This window comes from Bufo bufo, chromosome 11 (genome assembly GCF_905171765.1).
Source record: "Bufo bufo chromosome 11, aBufBuf1.1, whole genome shotgun sequence".
Taxonomy (NCBI): domain Eukaryota; kingdom Metazoa; phylum Chordata; class Amphibia; order Anura; family Bufonidae; genus Bufo; species Bufo bufo.
Window position 1 is genome coordinate 99,818,447 of NC_053399.1, and position 22,050 is coordinate 99,840,496.

The 22,050-nt window shown below is 47.8% G+C and overlaps 1 protein-coding gene and 1 long non-coding RNA gene across 3 annotated transcripts; one reads left to right on the forward strand and one right to left on the reverse strand.

The window, feature by feature from the left end:
- Nucleotides 1-1,242: 1,242 nt before the first annotated feature.
- IL6R (interleukin 6 receptor) lies at nucleotides 1,243-17,775 on the reverse strand. 2 transcript variants are annotated; one of them, XM_040411494.1, is made up of 10 exons: nucleotides 17,419-17,775; nucleotides 13,311-13,544; nucleotides 13,054-13,177; nucleotides 12,810-12,985; nucleotides 8,886-9,046; nucleotides 7,847-7,985; nucleotides 7,552-7,571; nucleotides 7,416-7,473; nucleotides 1,978-2,068; nucleotides 1,243-1,816 (listed from the first exon to the last, which is right to left on the reverse strand). In XM_040411494.1, the coding sequence occupies exons 1-10, from the start codon at nucleotides 17,516-17,518 to the stop codon at nucleotides 1,663-1,665; spliced, it is 1,257 nt and encodes a 418-aa protein (XP_040267428.1). In that variant the 5' UTR covers nucleotides 17,519-17,775; the 3' UTR covers nucleotides 1,243-1,662. The 2 variants fall into 2 exon arrangements, with proteins under 2 accessions (XP_040267428.1, XP_040267427.1); XM_040411493.1 differs by having other exon boundaries at nucleotides 7,392-7,473; nucleotides 17,419-17,760.
- LOC120981783 lies at nucleotides 9,345-10,754 on the forward strand. The gene is made up of 3 exons (XR_005774750.1): nucleotides 9,345-9,677; nucleotides 10,047-10,091; nucleotides 10,468-10,754. It is a non-coding gene; the product is annotated as an uncharacterized LOC120981783 (long non-coding RNA).
- Nucleotides 17,776-22,050: the final 4,275 nt, after the last annotated feature.

Consider the following 22,050-nt stretch of genomic DNA (forward strand, 5'->3'; position numbering starts at 1 on the left):
TGTGGATTAAGAGTAGTGATAAGGAGTAGTAGTAATAGAGGAGTAGTAGTCCTTGTGGATTAAGAGTAGTGATAAGGAGTAGTAGTAATAGAGGAGTAGTAGTCCTTGTGGATTAAGAGTAGTTATAAGGAGTAGTAGTAGTAATAGAGGAGTAGTAGTCCTTGTGGATTAAGAGTAGTTATAAGGAGTAGTAGTAGTAATAGAGGAGTAGTAGTCCTTGTGGATTAAGAGTAGTTATAAGGAGTAGTAGTAGTAATAGAGAAGTAGTAGTCCTTGTGGATTAAGAGTAGTTATAAGGAGTAGTAGTAGTAATAGAGGAGTAGTAGTCCTTGTGGATTAAGAGTAGTGATAAGGAGTAGTAGTACTAGAGGAGTAGTAGTCCTTGTGGATTAAGAGTAGTGATAAGGAGTAGTAGTACTAGAGGAGTAGTAGTCCTTGTGGATTAAGAGTAGTGATAAGGAGTAGTAGTACTAGAGGAGTAGTAGTCCTTGTGGATTAAGAGTAGTGATAAGGAGTAGTAGTACTAGAGGAGTAGTAGTCCTTGTGGATTAAGAGTAGTGATAAGGAGTAGTAGTAGTAATAGAAGAGTAGTAGTCCTTGTGGATTAAGAGTAGTTATAAGGAGTAGTAGTAGTAATAGAGGAGTAGTAGTCCTTGTGGATTAAGAGTAGTGATAAGGAGTAGTAGTAATAGAGGAGTAGTAGTCCTTGTGGATTAAGAGTAGTGATAAGGAGTAGTAGTAATAGAGGAGTAGTAGTCCTTGTGGATTAAGAGTAGTTATAAGGAGTAGTAGTAGTAATAGAAGAGTAGTAGTCCTTGTGGATTAAGAGTAGTTATAAGGAGTAGTAGTAGTAATAGAGGAGTAGTAGTCCTTGTGGATTAAGAGTAGTGATAAGGAGTAGTAGTACTAGAGGAGTAGTAGTCCTTGTGGATTAAGAGTAGTGATAAGGAGTAGTAGTACTAGAGGAGTAGTAGTCCTTGTGGATTAAGAGTAGTGATAAGGAGTAGTAGTACTAGAGGAGTAGTAGTCCTTGTGGATTAAGAGTAGTGATAAGGAGTAGTAGTAATAGAGGAGTAGTAGTCCTTGTGGAGTAGTAGTAGTAACAGAGGGGCAGCGGTGCCTTGTCGTTCACCACAAGCAGACGTTGTGTAGCGGAAGGAGAGGCTGGCGGGTGATATATACCGTAGTTCCTCCTGAGACAGGCGGACGCCCATTACTGTCAGGAATACTCGGGGGTCCCCCTTACCATGTGCGATGTTCCTCTTTATTCGCGGAAACCAATAAACATGACACAAGCAAAAACTCCCAAAATAGCGCCATGACTGACCGGAGGTAACGGGGCCGCGACCTCACCCAGAAACCCCCCCGAGTCATGTGATCCACGTCCACTTCAATACAAGTGTCTCCCATACGTTTCCAGCACTGACTTAAAGGGCCACACCGCCAAAAATACAAAGTCCCAGGGGTGTGCCTGGCGATCCAGCTGTTTGGGGGAGTCGTTTCCAGGTCGCACTCACTTCCTGTTCCTCTCCATCATTATGACTATATACATATACACACCCTGTCACAACCGATGCCGATATTTCCGTGCGCTGCATTCTGATTGGTCGGTCCAGTCTACCACAGTCCAGGCGTCTGACGCCTGGTTTTAGGTCTTTTTCTTCACTCTCCATCCAGCAATGGCGGAAAGGTGACCACCACCGACGAGGGCGAGGACATCAGGGCGGACTCAGTCGCCGGCGGCTGCGCTGATGAGAGGTGCAACAGAGAGCGCAGGACACCCCACTGCAATTTGAGGAATTTCATTTCCTGAAACCTGAAGCAGAAGATTTATAGGCAGTGAATGACGGGCACCGTCCCTTTAAATAAAAAAATCCAATATGGCCGCCAACAGCGTTCACCGGGCATGTCACCCAGCTTTCCCTGGATCAGTCCACCATCTTATATGGTGACCGGGGGCAGAGAACGGGGTCTCACCTTATGCACAGTCCGAGGACGAATAGGATGACGAGACCAAGACTGACACAGGCAGCGATCCAAAAAATGCGGGTCACCGGCCGAACCTCGTCTGTAGGGAGACAGCAAAGTGAACCGAGGAAGCTGCCGAACCCCGAGTGTCAGTGTCATTATCCTGTACCCCGAGTGTCATTATCCTGTACCCCGAGTGTCATTATCCTGTACCCCCAGTGTCATTATCCTGTACCCCCAGTGTCATTATCCTGTACCCCCAGTGTCAGTGTCATTATCCTGTACCCCCAGTGTCAGTGTCATTATCCTGTACCCCCAGTGTCATTATCCTGTACCCCCAGTGTCATTATCCTGTACCCCCAGTGTCAGTGTCATTATCCTGTACCCCCAGTGTCATTATCCTGTACCCCCAGTGTCATAATCCTGTACCCCCAGTGTCATAATCCTGTACCCCCAGTGTCATAATCCTGTACCCCCAGTGTCAGTGTCATTATCCTGTACCCGCAGTGTCATTATCCTGTACCCCGAGTGTCATTATCCTGTACCCCGAGTGTCATTATCCTGTACCCCGAGTGTCATTATCCTGTACCCCCAGTGTCATTATCCTGTACCCCCAGTGTCATTATCCTGTACCCCCAGTGTCATTATCCTGTACCCCCAGTGTCAGTGTCATTATCTTGTACCCCGAGTGTCAGTGTCATTATCCTGTACCCCAAGTGTCAGTGTCATTATCCTGTACCCGCAGTGTCAGTGTCATTATCCTGTACCCCGAGTGTCAGTGTCATTATCCTGTACCCCCAGTGTCATCATTATACTGTACCCCCAGTGTCATTATCCTGTACCCCGAGTGTCAGTGTCATTATCCTGTACCCCCAGTGTCATCATTATACTGTACCCCGAGTGTCATTATCCTGTACCCCGAGTGTCAGTGTCATTATCCTGTACCCCGAGTGTCAGTGTCATTATCCTGTACCCCCAGTGTCAGTGTCATTATCCTGTACCCCCAGTGTCAGTGTCATTATCCTGTACCCCGAGTGTCAGTGTCATTATCCTGTACCCCGAGTGTCAGCGTCATTATCCTGTACCCCGAGTGTCAGCGTCATTATCCTGTACCCCAAGTGTCAGTGTCATTATCCTGTACCCCCAGTGTCAGTGTCCTTATCCTGTACCCCGAGTGTCAGTGTCATTATCCTGTACCCTGAGTGTCAGTGTCATTATCCTGTACCGAGTGTCAGTGTCATTATCCTGTACCCCGAGTGTCAGTGTCATTATCCTGTACCCCCAGTGTCAGTGTCATTATCCTGTACCCCCAGTGTCAGTGTCATTATCCTGTACCCCCAGTGTCAGTGTCATTATCTTGTACCCCGAGTGTCAGTGTCATTATCCTGTACCCCGAGTGTCAGTGTCATTATCCTGTACCCCCAGTGTCAGCGTCATTATCCTGTACCCCCAGTGTCAGCGTCATTATCCTGTACCCCCAGTGTCAGCGTCATTATCCTGTACCCCCAGTGTCAGCGTCGTTATCCTGTACCCCGAGTGTCAGCGTCGTTATCCTGTACCCCGAGTGTCAGCGTCGTTATCCTGTACCCCGAGTATCAGTGTCATTATCCTGTACACCGAGTGTCAGTGTCATTATCCTGTACCCCGAGTGTCAGTGTCATTATCCTGTACCCCCAGTGTCATTATCCTGTACCCCCAGTGTCATTATCCTGTACCCCCAGTGTCATTATCCTGTACCCCCAGTGTCAGTGTCATTATCTTGTACCCCGAGTGTCAGTGTCATTATCCTGTACCCCCAGTGTCATTATCCTGTACCCGCAGTGTCAGTGTCATTATCCTGTACCCGCAGTGTCAGTGTCATTATCCTGTACCCCGAGTGTCAGTGTCATTATCCTGTACCCCCAGTGTCATCATTATACTGTACCCCCAGTGTCATTATCCTGTACCCCGAGTGTCAGTGTCATTATCCTGTACCCCCAGTGTCATTATCCTGTACCCGCAGTGTCAGTGTCATTATCCTGTACCCGCAGTGTCAGTGTCATTATCCTGTACCCCGAGTGTCAGTGTCATTATCCTGTACCCCGAGTGTCAGTGTCATTATCCTGTACCCCCAGTGTCATCATTATACTGTACCCCGAGTGTCAGTGTCATTATCCTGTACCCCGAGTGTCAGTGTCATTATCCTGTACCCCCAGTGTCAGTGTCATTATCCTGTACCCCGAGTGTCATTATCCTGTATCTCGAGTGTCAGTGTCATTATCCTGTACCCCCAGTGTCAGTGTCATTATCCTGTACCCCGAGTGTCAGTGTCATTATCCTGTACCCCGAGTGTCAGTGTCATTATCCTGTACCCCGAGTGTCAGTGTCATTATCCTGTACCCCGAGTGTCAGTGTCATTATCCTGTACCCCCAGTGTCAGTGTCATTATCCTGTACCCCCAGTGTCAGTGTCATTATCCTGTACCCCCAGTGTCAGTGTCATTATCTTGTACCCCGAGTGTCAGTGTCATTATCCTGTACCCCGAGTGTCAGTGTCATTATCCTGTACCCCCAGTGTCAGTGTCATTATCCTGTACCCCCAGTGTCAGTGTCATTATCCTGTACCCCCAGTGTCATTATCCTGTACCCCCAGTGTCATTATCCTGTACCCCCAGTGTCAGTGTCATTATCTTGTACCCCGAGTGTCAGTGTCATTATCCTGTACCCGCAGTGTCAGTGTCATTATCCTGTACCCCGAGTGTCAGTGTCATTATCCTGTACCCCCAGTGTCATCATTATACTGTACCCCCAGTGTCATTATCCTGTACCCCGAGTGTCAGTGTCATTATCCTGTACCCCGAGTGTCAGTGTCATTATCCTGTACCCCCAGTGTCATCATTATACTGTACCCCGAGTGTCATTATCCTGTACCCCGAGTGTCAGTGTCATTATCCTGTACCCCCAGTGTCAGTGTCATTATCCTGTACCCCCAGTGTCATCATTATACTGTACCCCGAGTGTCATTATCCTGTATCTCGAGTGTCATTATCCTGTATCTCGAGTGTCAGTGTCATTATCCTGTACCCCCAGTGTCAGTTTCATTATCCTGTACCCCGAGTGTCAGTGTCATTATCCTGTACCCCGAGTGTCAGTGTCATTATCCTGTACCCCGAGTGTCAGTGTCATTATCCTGTACCCCGAGTGTCAGTGTCATTATCCTGTACCCCCAGTGTCAGTGTCATTATCCTGTACCCCCAGTGTCAGTGTCATTATCTTGTACCCCGAGTGTCAGTGTCATTATCCTGTACCCCCAGTGTCAGCGTCATTATCCTGTACCCCCAGTGTCAGCGTCGTTATCCTGTACCCCCAGTGTCAGCGTCGTTATCCTGTACCCCCAGTGTCAGCGTCGTTATCCTGTACCCCGAGTGTCAGCGTCGTTATCCTGTACCCCGAGTGTCAGCGTCGTTATCCTGTACCCCGAGTATCAGTGTCATTATCCTGTACCCCGAGTGTCAGTGTCATTATCCTGTACCCCGAGTGTCAGTGTCATTATCCTGTACCCCGAGTATCAGTGTCATTATCCTGTACCCCCAGTGTCAGCGTCATTATCCTGTACCCCGAGTGTCAGCGTCATTATCCTGTACCCCGAGTGTCAGTGTCATTATCCTGTACCCCGAGTGTCAGCGCCATTATCCTGTACCCCGAGTGTCAGCGCCATTATCCTGTACCCCGAGTGTCAGCGTCATTATAATGTACCCCAAGTCTAAGTGTCATTATCCTGTACCCCCAGTGTCAGTGTCATTATCCTGTACCCCCAGTGTCAGTGTCATTATCCTGTACCCCCAGTGTCAGTGTCATTATCCTGTACCCCCAGTGTCAGCGTCATTATCCTGTACCCCCAGTGTCAGTGTCATTATCCTGTACCCCGAGTGTCAGTGTCATTATCCTGTACCCCGAGTGTCAGCGTCGTTATCCTGTACCCCGAGTGTCAGCGTCGTTATCCTGTACCCCGAGTATCAGTGTCATTATCCTGTACCCCGAGTGTCAGTGTCATTATCCTGTACCCCGAGTGTCAGTGTCATTATCCTGTACCCCGAGTATCAGTGTCATTATCCTGTACCCCCAGTGTCAGCGTCATTATCCTGTACCCCGAGTGTCAGCGTCATTATCCTGTACCCCGAGTGTCAGTGTCATTATCCTGTACCCCGAGTGTCAGCGCCATTATCCTGTACCCCGAGTGTCAGCGCCATTATCCTGTACCCCGAGTGTCAGCGTCATTATAATGTACCCCAAGTCTAAGTGTCATTATCCTGTACCCCCAGTGTCAGTGTCATTATCCTGTACCCCCAGTGTCAGTGTCATTATCCTGTACCCCCAGTGTCAGTGTCATTATCCTGTACCCCCAGTGTCAGCGTCATTATCCTGTACCCCCAGTGTCAGTGTCATTATCCTGTACCCCGAGTGTCAGTGTCATTATCCTGTACCCCCAGTGTCATTATCCTGTACCCCGAGTGTCAGTGTCATTATCCTGTACCCTCAGTGTCAGTATCCTGTACCCCCAGTCTCATTATCCTGTACCCCCAGTGTCAGTGTCATTATCCTGTACCCTGAGTGTCAGTGTCATTATCCTGTACCCCCAGTGTCATTATCCTGTACCCCCAGTGTCATTATCCTGTACCCCCAGTGTCATTATCCTGTACCCCCAGTGTCAGTGTCATTATCCTGTACCCCCAGTGTCAGTGTCATTATCCTGTACCCCCAGTGTCAGTGTCATTATCCTGTACCCCGAGTGTCAGTGTCATTATCCCGTACCCCGAGTGTGTTTGTCACATTCACCCTCATCCAGGGGGTCTTCTTCATCTTGAGATGTCGGGTGGTCGTACTTGAAGGGTACGTGCTCAGTAAAGCCTTACATGAGTGAGACGTCCTTGGTGACGAGTGTCAGCGTCATTATCCTGTACTCCGAGTGTCAGCGTCATTATCCTGTACTCCGAGTGTCAGTGTCATTATCCTGTACCCCGAGTGTCATTATCCTGTACCCCCAGTGTCAGTGTCATTATCCTGTACCCCGAGTGTCAGTGTCATTATCCTGTACCCCGAGTGTCAGCGTCATTATCCTGTACCCCGAGTGTCAGCGTCATTATCCTGTACACCCAGTGTCAGCGTCATTATCCTGTACCCCCAGTGTCAGCGTCATTATCCTGTACCCCCAGTGTCATTATCCTGTACCCCCAGTGTCATTATCCTGTACCCCCAGTGTCAGTGTCATTATCCTGTACCCCCAGTGTCAGTGTCATTATCCTGTACCCCTAGTGTCATTATCCTGTCCCCCCAGTGTCATTATCCTGTACCCCCAGTGTCATTATCCTGTACCCCCAGTGTCATTATCCTGTACCCCCAGTGTCATTATCCTGTACCCCCAGTGTCAGTGTCATTATCCCGTACCCCGAGTGTGTTTGTCACATTCACCCTCATCCAGGGGGTCTTCTTCATCTTGAGATGTCGGGTGGTCGTACTTGAAGGGTACCTGCTCAGTAAAGCCTTACATGAGTGAGACGTCCCTGGTGACAGGTCAGTTCCCTTCTCCTCCCGCTCTGACACTTACCAGCGTTGTTGTGGCTCCATCTAGGAAGGAAGAACATCCGGATTATTTCACCCTCTACCTGTATGGGTGCTCCGGGTGCCTCCCCTGATACATGACAGCACTCTGCCTGCAGCCACCATTAGGGGGAGCTCACTGCACAGATTATCTCAGATGGTGTCACACTCCCTCTAGTGGTGGCTGCTGGTGTTGTGCTGAGGGAAGCCATTCATTGCTGCCCCCCTAGCAGTCATGGACCCTGATGTAAGGGGAAAATGGCATTTAATATAATAGAGGACACAGCAAAAGGAGGTCTTACCTGACCAAGGGACCCCCACGGCCTCCTCACTCCAAGAGCCCCAATTTTTCTGATATTCCTCCCTTGCTCGCACTTGGATGAGATGTCTTCTCCCCATCAAGGCATCATGGATAATGAAGCTCATTTCTGTGGTTGTACCCTGAAGAAAATCCAGAAGACGGTTATATTTTTGGCGTATGCTCCAGTCACATCCAGAGCTGCCTCCAGAATTTGGATGAACTCTTGCAAATATTCACCTACAGTCAAGTTCATGCCTTATACTCCAGTAACATCTAAAGCAGCACGCCGAATGCAGCTCCATTCTAGAAATAAAGCTCCTAGCATTACCTTACGTCTTGTCTTAAGCTCCGCTCACATCCAGAGCTGTCTTTACATCAGATATCATTGTGGCCAACCCTGTGAATCAATTCTTAGCTTACAGCCTATACTCCAGTCACATCCAGAGCTGCAGTCAGTTATATTTGGCTTTCCCCTGATTAGCACATGTAAGACTCAGTAAAATGTCTTTACTTCGCATCCTAGGCTCTAGTTACTTCCAAAGCTGCACTCAGAAATCTCCTGGACTCCACAGGACCTCCATCCTTGATCAGCTGCACTTTGCCATTCTCCCCCCACTGCACCAGCTGCATATCCCAAAATGCGGCGCGCTGCAGTGCATTGTGGGATGCATTCCAGGTGGCAGCTTTGCCTGCAATTGGAGATGGGATGTCACCTCACATAATAAACGCAACTTTGTATGTAACTGGAGCATAGCAAAAGATATAATGTTCATTTGTGGATGCAGCTTTGGATGTGACCGGAGTAGAAGGCAGGATGTAACACACTTGTGAACGCAGATTTGGATGTGACCGGAGTAGAAGGCAGGATGTAACCCACTTGTGAACGCAGCTTTGGATGTGACTGGAGTCTGTGTGCTGATGCTGTCAGGTTTCTCAGGCTCAGGTAATGGCGGGGGCGTTCGCCTTCACATTTCCACCAATAGTTTCACTTTCACCAAAAACATAGGGGTTGGAGTTGCGGACGTTGCGCGGTGACTCACGTTTGACTGGTGCGGCGAGTTCTCCACCCGGTACAGAACCTGGTACACGAGGCCGTAGAACGGGTTCTCCCAGAACTCCGGCAGGCTCCAGCTCACCCGCAGTCTCCTGGGACGGTGCTCCACTGGGGTCACCCGGACATTGAGGGGGGGGGCGACGTGTACTGGGAAGAGGGATCGGATGTAAATCTGCGGCACAACTGCCCCCCCCCATATGTCTGTGTATGACAGTATTACGTAGAGAATGGCGGTACTATGTAGGCTCTGTATGTCAGTATAATATAGATAACAGCGATACTATGCAGGCTGCATTTGGCAGTATTATGTAGATGACGGCAGTATTATACAGGCGGTGTATGGCAGTATTGTGTAGATAACGGCAGTATTATACAGGCGGTGTATGGCAGTAGTGTGTAGATACTGGCGGTATTATGTGTATGGCAGTAGTGTGTAGATACTGGCGGTATTATGTGTATGGCAGTAGTGTGTAGATACTGGCGGTATTATGTGTATGGCAGTATTGTGTAGATACTGGCGGTATTATGTGTATGGCAGTAGTGTGTAGATACTGGCGGTATTATGTGTATGGCAGTAGTGTGTAGATACTGGCGGTATTATGTGTATGGCAGTAGTGTGTAGATACTGGCGGTATTATGTGTATGGCAGTATTGTGTAGATACTGGCGGTATTATGTGTATGGCAGTATTGTGTAGATGACGGCAGTATTATACAGGCGGTGTATGGCAGTATTGTGTAGATAACGGCAGTATTATACAGGCGGTGTATGGCAGTAGTGTGTAGATACTGGCGGTATTATGTGTATGGCAGTATTGTGTAGATACTGGCGGTATTATGTGTATGGCAGTAGTGTGTAGATACTGGCGGTATTATGTGTATGGCAGTATTGTGTAGATACTGGCGGTATTATGTGTATGGCAGTATTGTGTAGATACTGGCGGTATTATGTGTATGGCAGTAGTGTGTAGATACTGGCGGTATTATGTGTATGGCAGTATTGTGTAGATACTGGCGGTATTATATGTATGGCAGTAGTGTGTAGATACTGGCGGTATTATGTGTATGGCAGTAGTGTGTAGATACTGGCGGTATTATATGTATGGCAGTAGTGTGTAGATACTGGCGGTATTATGTGTATGGCAGTAGTGTGTAGATAACGGCAGTATTATATAGGCGGTGTATGGCAGTAGTGTGTAGATACTAACGGTATTATGTGTATGGCAGTAGTGTGTAGATAACGGCAGTATTATATAGGCGGTGTATGGCAGTAGTGTGTAGATACTGGCGGTATTATGTGTATGGCAGTATTGTGTAGATAACGGCAGTATTATGTGTATGGCAGTAGTGTGTAGATACTGGCGGTATTATGTGTATGGCAGTAGTGTGTAGATACTGGCGGTATTATGTGTATGGCAGTAGTGTGTAGATACTGGCGGTATTATGTGTATGGCAGTAGTGTGTAGATACTGGCGGTATTATGTGTATGGCAGTAGTGTGTAGATACTGGCGGTATTATGTGTATGGCAGTAGTGTGTAGATACTGGCGGTATTATGTGTATGGCAGTAGTGTGTAGATAACGGCAGTATTATATAGGCGGTGTATGACAGCATTATGTAGATAACGGCAGTATTATACAGGCAGTGTATGGCAGTATTATGTAGATATCAGTGGTATTATATAGGCTCTGTATGGCAGTATTATGTAGATAATGGCGGTATTATGTATATGGCAGTATTGTGTAGATAATGGCGGTATTATGTATATGGCAGTATTGTGTAGATAATGGCGGTATTATGTATATGACAGTATTGTGTAGATAATGGAAGTATTATGTGTATGGCAGTATTGTGTAGATAGTGAAGAAAAAGACACAAATGCAATAGCACACTACATCCAGCACTCTGCCCTGCCTCCATGCTGGATGAGGCATTGGTGTACATTTTGGCCAAAGCGTAATAAGCCACTTACCGCGTCAAGGTCGCCTCTATGAGTGGTCCCTAACACTAGTTCCTACCTGTTCATGGGCCATGACAGCCACACAAAGTCCAGGGAGCGCAGGTCAGCATGCACGCCAAGCACACTCTGCTTTTAACCCCGTCCGGTGCCATTACAGCTTTCATCGGATCCAGGGATGCAAGTACCAACATGCACCCTGAGCCCACTATATACTTCTCCTGGAGCCAAATGGCTACTGGTAGGTGCTATATAAGCAGACTCAGTTTTGTCCATCTGTCCTGGAGGCTGGTTTTAAAGTCAGTATAAAACTGAGTCTGCTTATATAGCACCTACCAGTAGCCATCTGGCTCCAGGAGCAGTATATAGTGGGCTCAGCGTGCATGTTGGTACTTGCATCCCCGGATCCGATGAAAGCTGTAATGGTACCGGACGGGGTTAAAAGCAGAGTGTGCTTGGCGTGCACGCTGACCTGCATTCCCTGGATTTTGTGTGGCTGTCATGGCCCATGAACAGGTAGGAACTAGTGTTAGGGACCACTCCATAGAGGCGACCTTGACGCGGTGAGTGGCTTATTACGCTTTGGCCAAAATGTACACCAATGTCTCATCCAGCATGGAGGCAGGGCAGAATGCTGGTTGCAGAGTGCTATTGCATTTGTGTCTTTTTCTTTGTATATGTATTTCGCCATAGCGATGTGCTCCTACATATAGGGTTGTGCTGACTCAATCACCCACATTGTGTAGATAATGGCAGTATTATATATATGACAGTATTGTGTAGATACTGGCGGTATTATGTGTATGGCAGTAGTGTGTAGATACTGGCGGTATTATATATATGACAGTATTGTGTAGATACTGGCGGTATTATGTGTATGGCAGTAGTGTGTAGATACTGGCGGTATTATGTGTATGGCAGTATTGTGTAGATACTGGCGGTATTATGTGTATGGCAGTAGTGTGTAGATACTGGCGGTATTATGTGTATGGCAGTATTGTGTAGATACTGGCGGTATTATGTGTATGGCAGTAGTGTGTAGATACTGGCAGTATTATATATATGACAGTATTGTGTAGATACTGGCGGTATTATATATATGACAGTATTGTGTAGATACTGGCGGTATTATATATATGACAGTATTGTGTAGATACTGGCGGTATTATATATATGACAGTAGTGTGTAGACAATGGCGGTATTATGTGTATGGCAGTAGTGTGTAGATACTGGCGGTATTATGTGTATGGCAGTATTGTGTAGATACTGGCGGTATTATGTGTATGGCAGTAGTGTGTAGATACTGGCGGTATTATGTGTATGGCAGTAGTGTGTAGATACTGGCGGTATTATGTGTATGGCAGTAGTGTGTAGATACTGGCAGTATTATATATATGACAGTATTGTGTAGATACTGGCGGTATTATATATATGACAGTATTGTGTAGATACTGGCGGTATTATATATATGACAGTAGTGTGTAGACAATGGCGGTATTATGTGTATGGCAGTAGTGTGTAGATACTGGCGGTATTATGTATATGACAGCATTGTGTAGATACTGGCGGTATTATGTGTATGGCAGTATTGTGTAGATACTGGCGGTATTATGTATATGACAGCATTGTGTAGATACTGGCGGTATTATGTGTATGGCAGTAGTGTGTAGATACTGGCGGTATTATGTGTATGGCAGTATTGTGTAGACAATGGTGGTATTATGTGTATGGCAGTATTGTGTAGATACTGGCGGTATTATGTGTATGGCAGTATTGTGTAGACAATGGCGGTATTATGTGTATGGCAGTAGTGTGTAGATACTGGTGGTATTATGTATATGACAGCATTGTGTAGATACTGGCGGTATTATGTGTATTGCAGTAGTGTGTAGATACTGGCGGTATTATGTGTATGGCAGTAGTGTGTAGATACTGGCGGTACATTTACACATACACAGATCTTCCACTCTGGCCTCCAGGTTGGCGCTCAGCTCGCTGTCGGTGCGGCCGCTCACACACAAGTAGAAGACGTGGCGGCTGGAGTCTCCTTCCCGGTACAGCGAGGAGCAGGAGAAGGCGGCACTGCTGCGGTTGTAGGTGCAGGGGTAGAAGGTGGGCTCCTCCAGCATCCTGCAAGTATCACAATGTCACCTCGGTATCTAAGCCCCTGCTGTGGGATACCTTCTCGGTGCACTCACCTCACTTTTATGAGATAAACGGTGGAGGATGGGTGGAGTTGTCCTGTTGGTCTCCACTCGCAGGTGATGTTGTGGGTGGGATGGCGGTGGTAACAGGAGAGACTCGTGTCCTTGTGTCGCCCATCTGTGTATAGGAGAGGGATGAGAAGTAAGTGCCCCCTATCTACACCGCCAGAAGATATAAGCCCCACCCCTCAGCATCATGTGACCTGATAGGGGAGGGGCATATATGATGGCGCCCCCTGGAGGCTTCTCACCTTTCACCATCAGCTCCACAGAACAGGCAGGGGCCCCGTCCTTATAACACGTGTAATTATCCTCATCCTCATACGTCACAGAATGCAGGGCAAGATGGCCGCCCTCCGTCACGTTCAGTGGTCTCGTGGCTCTGTGGGAGCTAGGACGACTCCAGGACACCCGCCCTGCACACCCGGCACACGTCAGGCTGACATCGGACAGAAGCGTGACCAAGACGGCATCCTCAGGAACCGCTGGAGGGGAGAAGACGAGGATGATAAAGGAAGGCGGACATGTCACGTGCCGGGATCAATCAATGGGAATTCGCAGCTACATCGTGAATGGAATGCCGGAGCTGCAGTGAAGACTGACACTTACACAGGCAGAGCAGAAGCTGGGGGGTTCTTCCTATTTTCCCTCCCCCACAGCGGCTGAGCCGGGAATCTGTCCTGGTGCAGAGGAAGTTCTGCTCTCGCCTGCGCCCCACAGACTTCTGCTCTCACAGCATCCGGAGCTCGCCATCTATGCAAATCACAGCCATTTACATACTGGATGCCGAAACATCTGCAAACGGCTCAGCACACGTGTCAGGGGCCACAGGACCCTATATGTAGGGGCCCCTGCCCAGAGAACCTGTATGTAGCCTCCAAAATGGCTATGATGGCAGCTCTGAAGCACAAACTGCTGCTTTCATGAGTGCAGTGAAGCCCAGGCTGAGGGTGGCGGTGTGTGTCCGGGCAGGGTGCACGTGGCACGGTCCAGCAGTAATGATTACCGGCACCCGTCATGGCGCACGCCTCATTGGCTTATCCTCCATGAGCTCGCACTCCCCCCGGCCTGGACTTTGTACCGTCACACAGTAACTGGAAGGTGGCAGCCCTGTAACAGTCCACCTCACTCAGATATGGGTGGTGTTACATGGGACTGCAGGTAACATCTCCTGGGCATCTGTACTCAGGCAAGGGTTATGTCTGGTGTTACATGGGACTGCAGGTAACATCCTCCTGGTCATCTGTACTCAGGCAAGGGTTATGTCTGGTGTTACATGGGACTGCAGGTAACATCTCCTGGGCATCTGTACTCAGGCAAGGGTTATGTGTGGTGTTACATGGGACTGCAGGTAACATCCTCCTGGTCATCTGTACTCAGGCAAGGGTTATGTCTGGTGTTACATGGGACTGCAGGTAACATCCTCCTGGTCATCTGTACTCAGGCAAGGGTTATGTCTGGTGTTACATGGGACTGCAGGTAACATCCTCCTGGTCATCTGTACTCAGGCAAGGGTTATGGGTGGTGTTACATGGGACTGCAGGTAACATCTCCTGGGCATCTGTACTCAGGCAAGGGTTATGTGTGGTGTTACATGGGACTGCAGGTAACATCCTCCTGGTCATCTGTACTCAGGCAAGGGTTATGTCTGGTGTTACATGGGACTGCAGGTAACATCCTCCTGGTCATCTGTACTCAGGCAAGGGTTATGTCTGGTGTTACATGGGACTGCAGGTAACATCCTCCTGGTCATCTGTACTCAGGCAAGGGTTATGTCTGGTGTTACATGGGACTGCAGGTAACATCCTCCTGGTCATCTGTACTCAGGCAAGGGTTATGGGTGGTGTTACATGGGACTGCAGGTAACATCCTCCTGGTCATCTGTACTCAGGCAAGGGTTATGTCTGGTGTTACATGGGACTGCAGGTAACATCCTCCTGGTCATCTGTACTCAGGCAAGGGTTATGTCTGGTGTTACATGGGACTGCAGGTAATATCTCCTGGGCCTCTGTACTCAGGCAAGGGTTATGGGTGGTGTTACATGGGACTGCAGGTAACATCCTCCTGGGCCTCTGTACTCAGACAAGGGTTATGTGTGGTGTTACATGGGACTGCAGGTAACATCCTCCTGGTCATCTGTACTCAGGCAAGGGTTATGTCTGGTGTTACATGGGACTGCAGGTAACATCCTCCTGGTCATCTGTACTCAGGCAAGGTTTATGTCTGGTGTTACATGGGACTGCAGGTAACATCCTCCTGGTCATCTGTACTCAGGCAAGGGTTATGTGTGGTGTTACATGGGACTGCAGGTAACATCCTCCTGGTCATCTGTACTCAGGCAAGGGTTATGTCTGGTGTTACATGGGACTGCAGGTAACATCCTCCTGGTCATCTGTACTCAGGCAAGGGTTATGGGTGGTGTTACATGGGACTGCAGGTAACATCCTCCTGGTCATCTGTACTCAGGCAAGGGTTATGTCTGGTGTTACATGGGACTGCAGGTAACATCTCCTGGGCCTCTGTACTCAGGCAAGGGTTATGGGTGGTGTTACATGGGACTGCAGGTAACATCCTCCTGGGCCTCTGTACTCAGACAAGGGTTATGTGTGGTGTTACATGGGACTGCAGGTAACATCCTCCTGGGCCTCTGTACTCAGGCAAGGGTTATGTGTGGTGTTACATGGGACTGCAGGTAACATCCTCCTGGTCCTCTGTACTCAGGCAAGGGTTATGTGTGGTGTTACATGGGACTGCAGGTAACATCCTCCTGGGCATCTGTACTCAGGCAAGGGTTATGTCTGGTGTTACATCGGACTGCAGGTAACATCCTCCTGGTCATCTGTACTCAGGCAAGGTTTATGTCTGGTGTTACATGGGACTGCAGGTAACATCCTCCTGGTCATCTGTACTCAGGCAAGGGTTATGTGTGGTGTTACATGGGACTGCAGGTAACATCTCCTGGTCCTCTGTACTCAGGCAAGGGTTATGTCTGGTGTTACATGGGACTGCAGGTAACATCCTCCTGGTCATCTGTACTCAGGCAAGGGTTATGTGTGGTGTTACATGGGACTGCAGGTAACATCCTCCTGGTCATCTGTACTCAGGCAAGGGTTATGTGTGGTGTTACATGGGACTGCAGGTAACATCCTCCTGGTCATCTGTACTCAGGCAAGGGTTATGTGTGGTGTTACATGGGACTGCAGGTAACATCCTCCTGGTCATCTGTACTCAGGCAAAGGTTATGTGTGGTGTTACATGGGACTGCAGGTAACATCTCCTGGGCATCTGTACTCAGGCAAGGTTTATGTCTGGTGTTACATGGGACTGCAGGTAACATCTCCTGGGCATCTGTACTCAGGCAAGGTTTATGTCTGGTGTTACATGGGACTGCAGGTAACATCTCCTGGGCCTCTGTACTCAGGCAAAGGTTATGTCTGGTGTTACATGGGACTGCAGGTAACATCCTCCTGGTCATCTGTACTCAGGCAAGGTTTATGTCTGGTGTTACATGGGACTGCAGGTAACATCCTCCTGGTCATCTGTACTCAGGCAAGGGTTATGTCTGGTGTTACATGGGACTGCAGGTAACATCTCCTGGGCCTCTGTACTCAGGCAAGGGTTATGTGTGGTGTTACATGGGACTGCAGGTAACATCTCCTAGGCATCTGTACTCAGGCAAGGGTTATGTGTGGTGTTACATGGGACTGCAGGTAACATCTCCTGGTCCACTGTACTCAGGCAAGGTTTATGTCTGGTGTTACATGGGACTGCAGGTAACATCTCCAGATCAACTGTACTCAGACAAGTGTTGTGTGGGGTTACATGGGACTGCAGGTAACATTTAATACATATCCATCCATTATATATTATTGTACTGCAAAAAAAACCACTGACGCATTCAGCTCTGCTACATCTACATATATGTATAGGACACATGATACCTCCTGGAAAATCCCTATGTAAAGGCGGGTAAACCCAGCGGAGTCTGTATCTCTCCAGCCACTACCTACCACCCAGCTTTCCCAGACTTCTGCACATCTAATCTAGGGAAAGGGGAGAAGGCGGTGGTGCCCCCGGAGCCGTCACCCAACTTTCCCAGACTCCTGAGAGACCACATGTGCAGTGTGGGGCAGGGTACATGTCACCAGCTGGACCGCTCAGGTCCCGAAGAAAGCCGGGTGACCAGCTGAGCACATTCATCCGCAGTGATTGTCAGCTCTTCAGGTTGCTCCCTCTCCAGCTCTGCTGCTATATGAGACCTCCTCTCACCGCCAACTGTCAGCTCTTCAGGTCAAGCAGCGGTGGTCTCCAGCTAAGATAAGACTACAACTCCCAGCATGCCCTCAGTGGACAGGTTACCTGGCTTGGGGCAGAGGGTCTCCGCTGTGTTAGAAGTGGCGAACCTCCCGGAGCAGAGCACGACGATCAGCATGGACCAGCCCCCAGTGAAGCCCACCATGGTCTCTTCCCTCCGGTCTGTCTCTCAGGTTGCCTCATCTGGACGACGCTCTCGTAGTCTGTCTCTCGGTGACACTCTGCCCTCTCATGTCCGCCCCCTTCTGAATAAATATCAAGTGAACAGGAAAATATTTGAGGAACCAATCAGCCGGGGAGATTGCACAATGTGCTGCTGGGGGCGGAGGCTACACTGGGGGCCACGGACCCCCTGACGCCGCCCGTCACCATAATGCACTGCCCTTTCCTTCCTGGCATAGTGCATTCCGTCTCTGGGAAAGCTGGGTAGGTTGGCACCCAGCTTTACCAAAAGCAGATGTGACAGAAGATCCTGCGACGTCCATAGGACAATAAAACTGCTACCTGTGTGTGAGATTACTCCACCAGTTACAGATTGCAGGCAGGAGGAGAAGTTAGCTACTTCCTGCCTGAACTCCATGCCTCGTTCTTCAGTGATGGCTCCACTCTTACAGATCCCCGGTCCAGGCGGAGGGGCCCGACTGCCAGGAGGAGCAGACGGAGGGAGGAAGATGCACACATGTTACAATCTTTGGGGTCAGAGCCCTTAATGTCCATTGAGAGTCCCACCAGGTCACCCAGTAACTTAGGGCAGGCCACCGAGGAATGCTGGCCAACACCAGGACTTTGTAAGCGAGGCCCCAGCATCAGGAGCTTGAGAGTGGTAAGTGCCTGGTCTGGGGTCTGATTTTCACGATGTCCTCGTACACCCCCCACAAAACCCAGGTGCACTCACCAGCTATCCCCGCTAATGGTGACTCCCACTGCAGCAACGCCATAGGGCAATGCAGAGCGCCATCACACTGCCCTAACTTCAGCATGGAGCTCCGCGTGGGCAGTGCTGACATCAGGCTCCGCCTCCTGCAGGCTGGCCAGATGTAGACCTTCCCCCTCTGTACCTCTCCATATACATGTCAACCTCCGTGTAGTCATGTCCTAACCATGAGGATAACATACGTGTTCACACGTTACCCTACAAGTCGTGTCCCCGCCTCCACTTTCACATCCATCTCTGAAAAAATGTAAGTAAAATATCTTTGATGTTTTGTTTTTGCAGCTCCTATACAAACCTATGTGTCTCCATGGGAACAGACAACAAACAAAGACCGTAGTCAGATCCTCCACTCTCAGTTCCTTGTGAGTGAGAACCTTGTAAGTATGTGAAGCCCATCATGGATGATATGGATACAGTATATTTCTATACGACATTGGGCACCATGACCAGTGCAGACATTTCACGTGATGTCCCTCAGATTGTCCTTAACATGATATTTCAGCAGATCTTCTGTGTGGATCATCTTGTGTCTTCACCTTTAATCCTACAAGAAGCTGACTTTGCACAGGGACCTTTAAGGGGGTGGTGGACTGGATTCTCATCTCCTAGGAGGTCCTCCATTGATGTGACCTCAGAGGAGCAACCTAAAAACTTACCCTTATCAATTCATAGCCCTAGTAGACAACCATGGAATTTACAATAATCTCCTTACTACCCCAGACCACCAGGAAATATACAATAATCTCCTTACTACCCCGGACCACCAGGAAATATACAATAATCTCCTTACTACCCCAGACCACCAGGAAATATACAATATTCTCCTTACTACCCGAGACCACCAGGAAATATACAATAATCACCTTACTACCCCGGACCACCAGGAAATATACAATAATCTCCTTACTACCCCGGACCACCAGGAAATATACAATAATCACCTTACTACCCCAGACCACCAGGAAATATACAATAATCTCCTTACTACCCCAGACCACCAGGAAATATACAATAATCTCCTTACTACCCCAGACCACCAGGAAATATACAATAAACTCCTTACTACCCCAGACCACCAGGAAATATACAATAATCTCCTTACTACCCGAGACCACCAGGAAATATACAATAAACTCCATACTACCCCAGACCACCAGGAAATATACAATAAACTCCTTACTACCCCAGACCACCAGGAAATATACAATAAACTCCTTACTACCCCAGACCACCAGGAAATATACAATAATCACCTTACTACCCCGGACCACCAGGAAATATACAATAATCTCCTTACTACCCCGGACCACCAGGAAATATACAATAATCTCCTTACTACCCCAGACCACCAGGAAATATACAATAATCTCCTTACTACCCCGGACCACCAGGAAATATACAATAATCTCCTTACTACCCCGGACCACCAGGAAATATACAATAATCTCCTTACTACCCAAGACCACCAGGAAATATACAATAAACTCCATACTACCCCAGACCACCAGGAAATATACAATAATCACCTTACTACCCCGGACCACCAGGAAATATACAATAATCTCCTTACTACCCCGGACCACCAGGAAATATACAATAATCTCCTTACTACCCCAGACCACCAGGAAATATACAATAATCTCCTTACTACCCCAGACCACCAGGAAATATACAATAAACTCCTTACTACCCCGGACCACCAGGAAATATACAATAATCTCCTTACTACCCCGGACCACCAGAAAATATACAATAAACTCCTTACTACCACAGACCACCAGGAAATATACAATAAACTACTTACTACCCCAGACCACCAGGAAATATACAATAAACTCCTTACTACCCCAGACCACCAGGAAATATACAATAATCTCCTTACTACCCCGGACCACCAGAAAATATACAATAAACTCCTTACTACCACAGACCACCAGGAAATATACAATAAACTACTTACTACCCCAGACCACCAGGAAATATACAATAAACTCCTTACTACCCCAGACCACCAGGAAATATACAATAATCTCCTTACTACCCCGGACCACCAGAAAATATACAATAAACTCCTTACTACCACAGACCACCAGGAAATATACAATAAACTCCTTACTACCCCCAGACCACCAGGAAATATACAATAAACTCCTTACTACCCCCAGACCACCAGGAAATTGTCACGGATGATGTTGCAGATAGCTGGAAGTTATGGATAAACATCCGACCGGCTTGATTCCAAACTAAGGAGCATAAAGGTGGCCCCTATAAAACCCTAAGAGCTCACCCTGACTGCTAAGCACATACAAGGGTCTCAGAGGTAGACGATTGCATGCCCTCGTACCTAGACTGTGTGACACCTGAAAACCCTATAATAGTGAGGGGACACGACCACCGGCTCCCTGCACTTAATGCGGAGGGAGTCAGGGTCACCTAGAATCAAGCCAGCAAAGAAACACAATACATGAAAGGACTTATCTGAACAAGCAGCCACAGAATTCTCCAGCAGTGAACACTTCAATCCAGGAAGTAGTATAAACCGCAAAGTGAGGCAGTATGGGAGAGAATATAAAGGAAAGAGGATTAGTCTAAATAGGTGACACCTGGGAGAAGGAAAGGAGATGACAAAGTGAAACCAAAACAAAGAACATCATGCAAGAGGTAGAAAAGGACATCTGTCAGAACTTCTGACAGACGTGGCAGTGACAGAAATATACAATAAACTCCTTACTACCCCGGACCACCAGGAAATTTATAATAAACTCCTTACTTCCCCAGACCACCAGGAAAGTTACACTGGATTCCTTTACTACTCCAAACCACCAGGTTATTTACAATGAACCCTTTCATTACCCCAAGCCACCAGGAAATTCATAATAAAGACTGTGACGGACTGAACCGTCACTGGGGCTGCTGGAGAAGCCTGAGGGCCAGCCTCCTTCCTACAGACTATGGACCGAGAACTATGGAGACCCCCTCAGACCTTTTGGGGTTACAAGGAGCTATGAACCCTGATTTATGTGTGTAATTTATATGCCACATATTTCCTATTGCCCATTAAAAAGGCATGGTGTGGATTCAGCAACACAAAAAGGGTTAACTCTGCACTGAGACTCCCACTGATTGTGTTAGTGATGGGATTAAGATAGTGGATTACAATGGCAGCCGACTCCTAGATGAGTAGATCACCATATGATACACTCAGGAGATAATCCCATCACATGTGTCTCCACTGTCCCTATTCATTCATTATGGAGGGGGTGAAGATGTGTTTGCATGTTGTGTTTGTTAATTGCGTCACAGACAATGCCAGTGTTTGTTGAATAGGGTTAGTTTTTGTGTTTAACCACTTCAGCCCCCCTAGTTTAAACACCCTTAATGACCAGGCCACTTTTTACACTTCTGACCTACACTACTTTCACCGTTTATTGCTCGGTCATGCAACTTACCACCCAAATGAATTTTACCTCCTTTTCTTCTCACTAATAGAGCTTTCATTTGGTGGTATTTCATTGCTGCTGACATTTTTACTTTTTTTGTTATTAATTGAAATTTACAATTTTTTTTGCCAAAAAATGACATTCTTCACATTCAGTTGTAAAATTTTTCAAAAAAATTGACATCCATATATACATTTTTCTCAAAATTTATTGTTCTACATGTCTTTGATAAAAAAAAAAATGTTGGGGTAAAAAAAAAAAAATGGTTTGGGTAAAAGTTATAGCGTTTACAAACTATGGTAC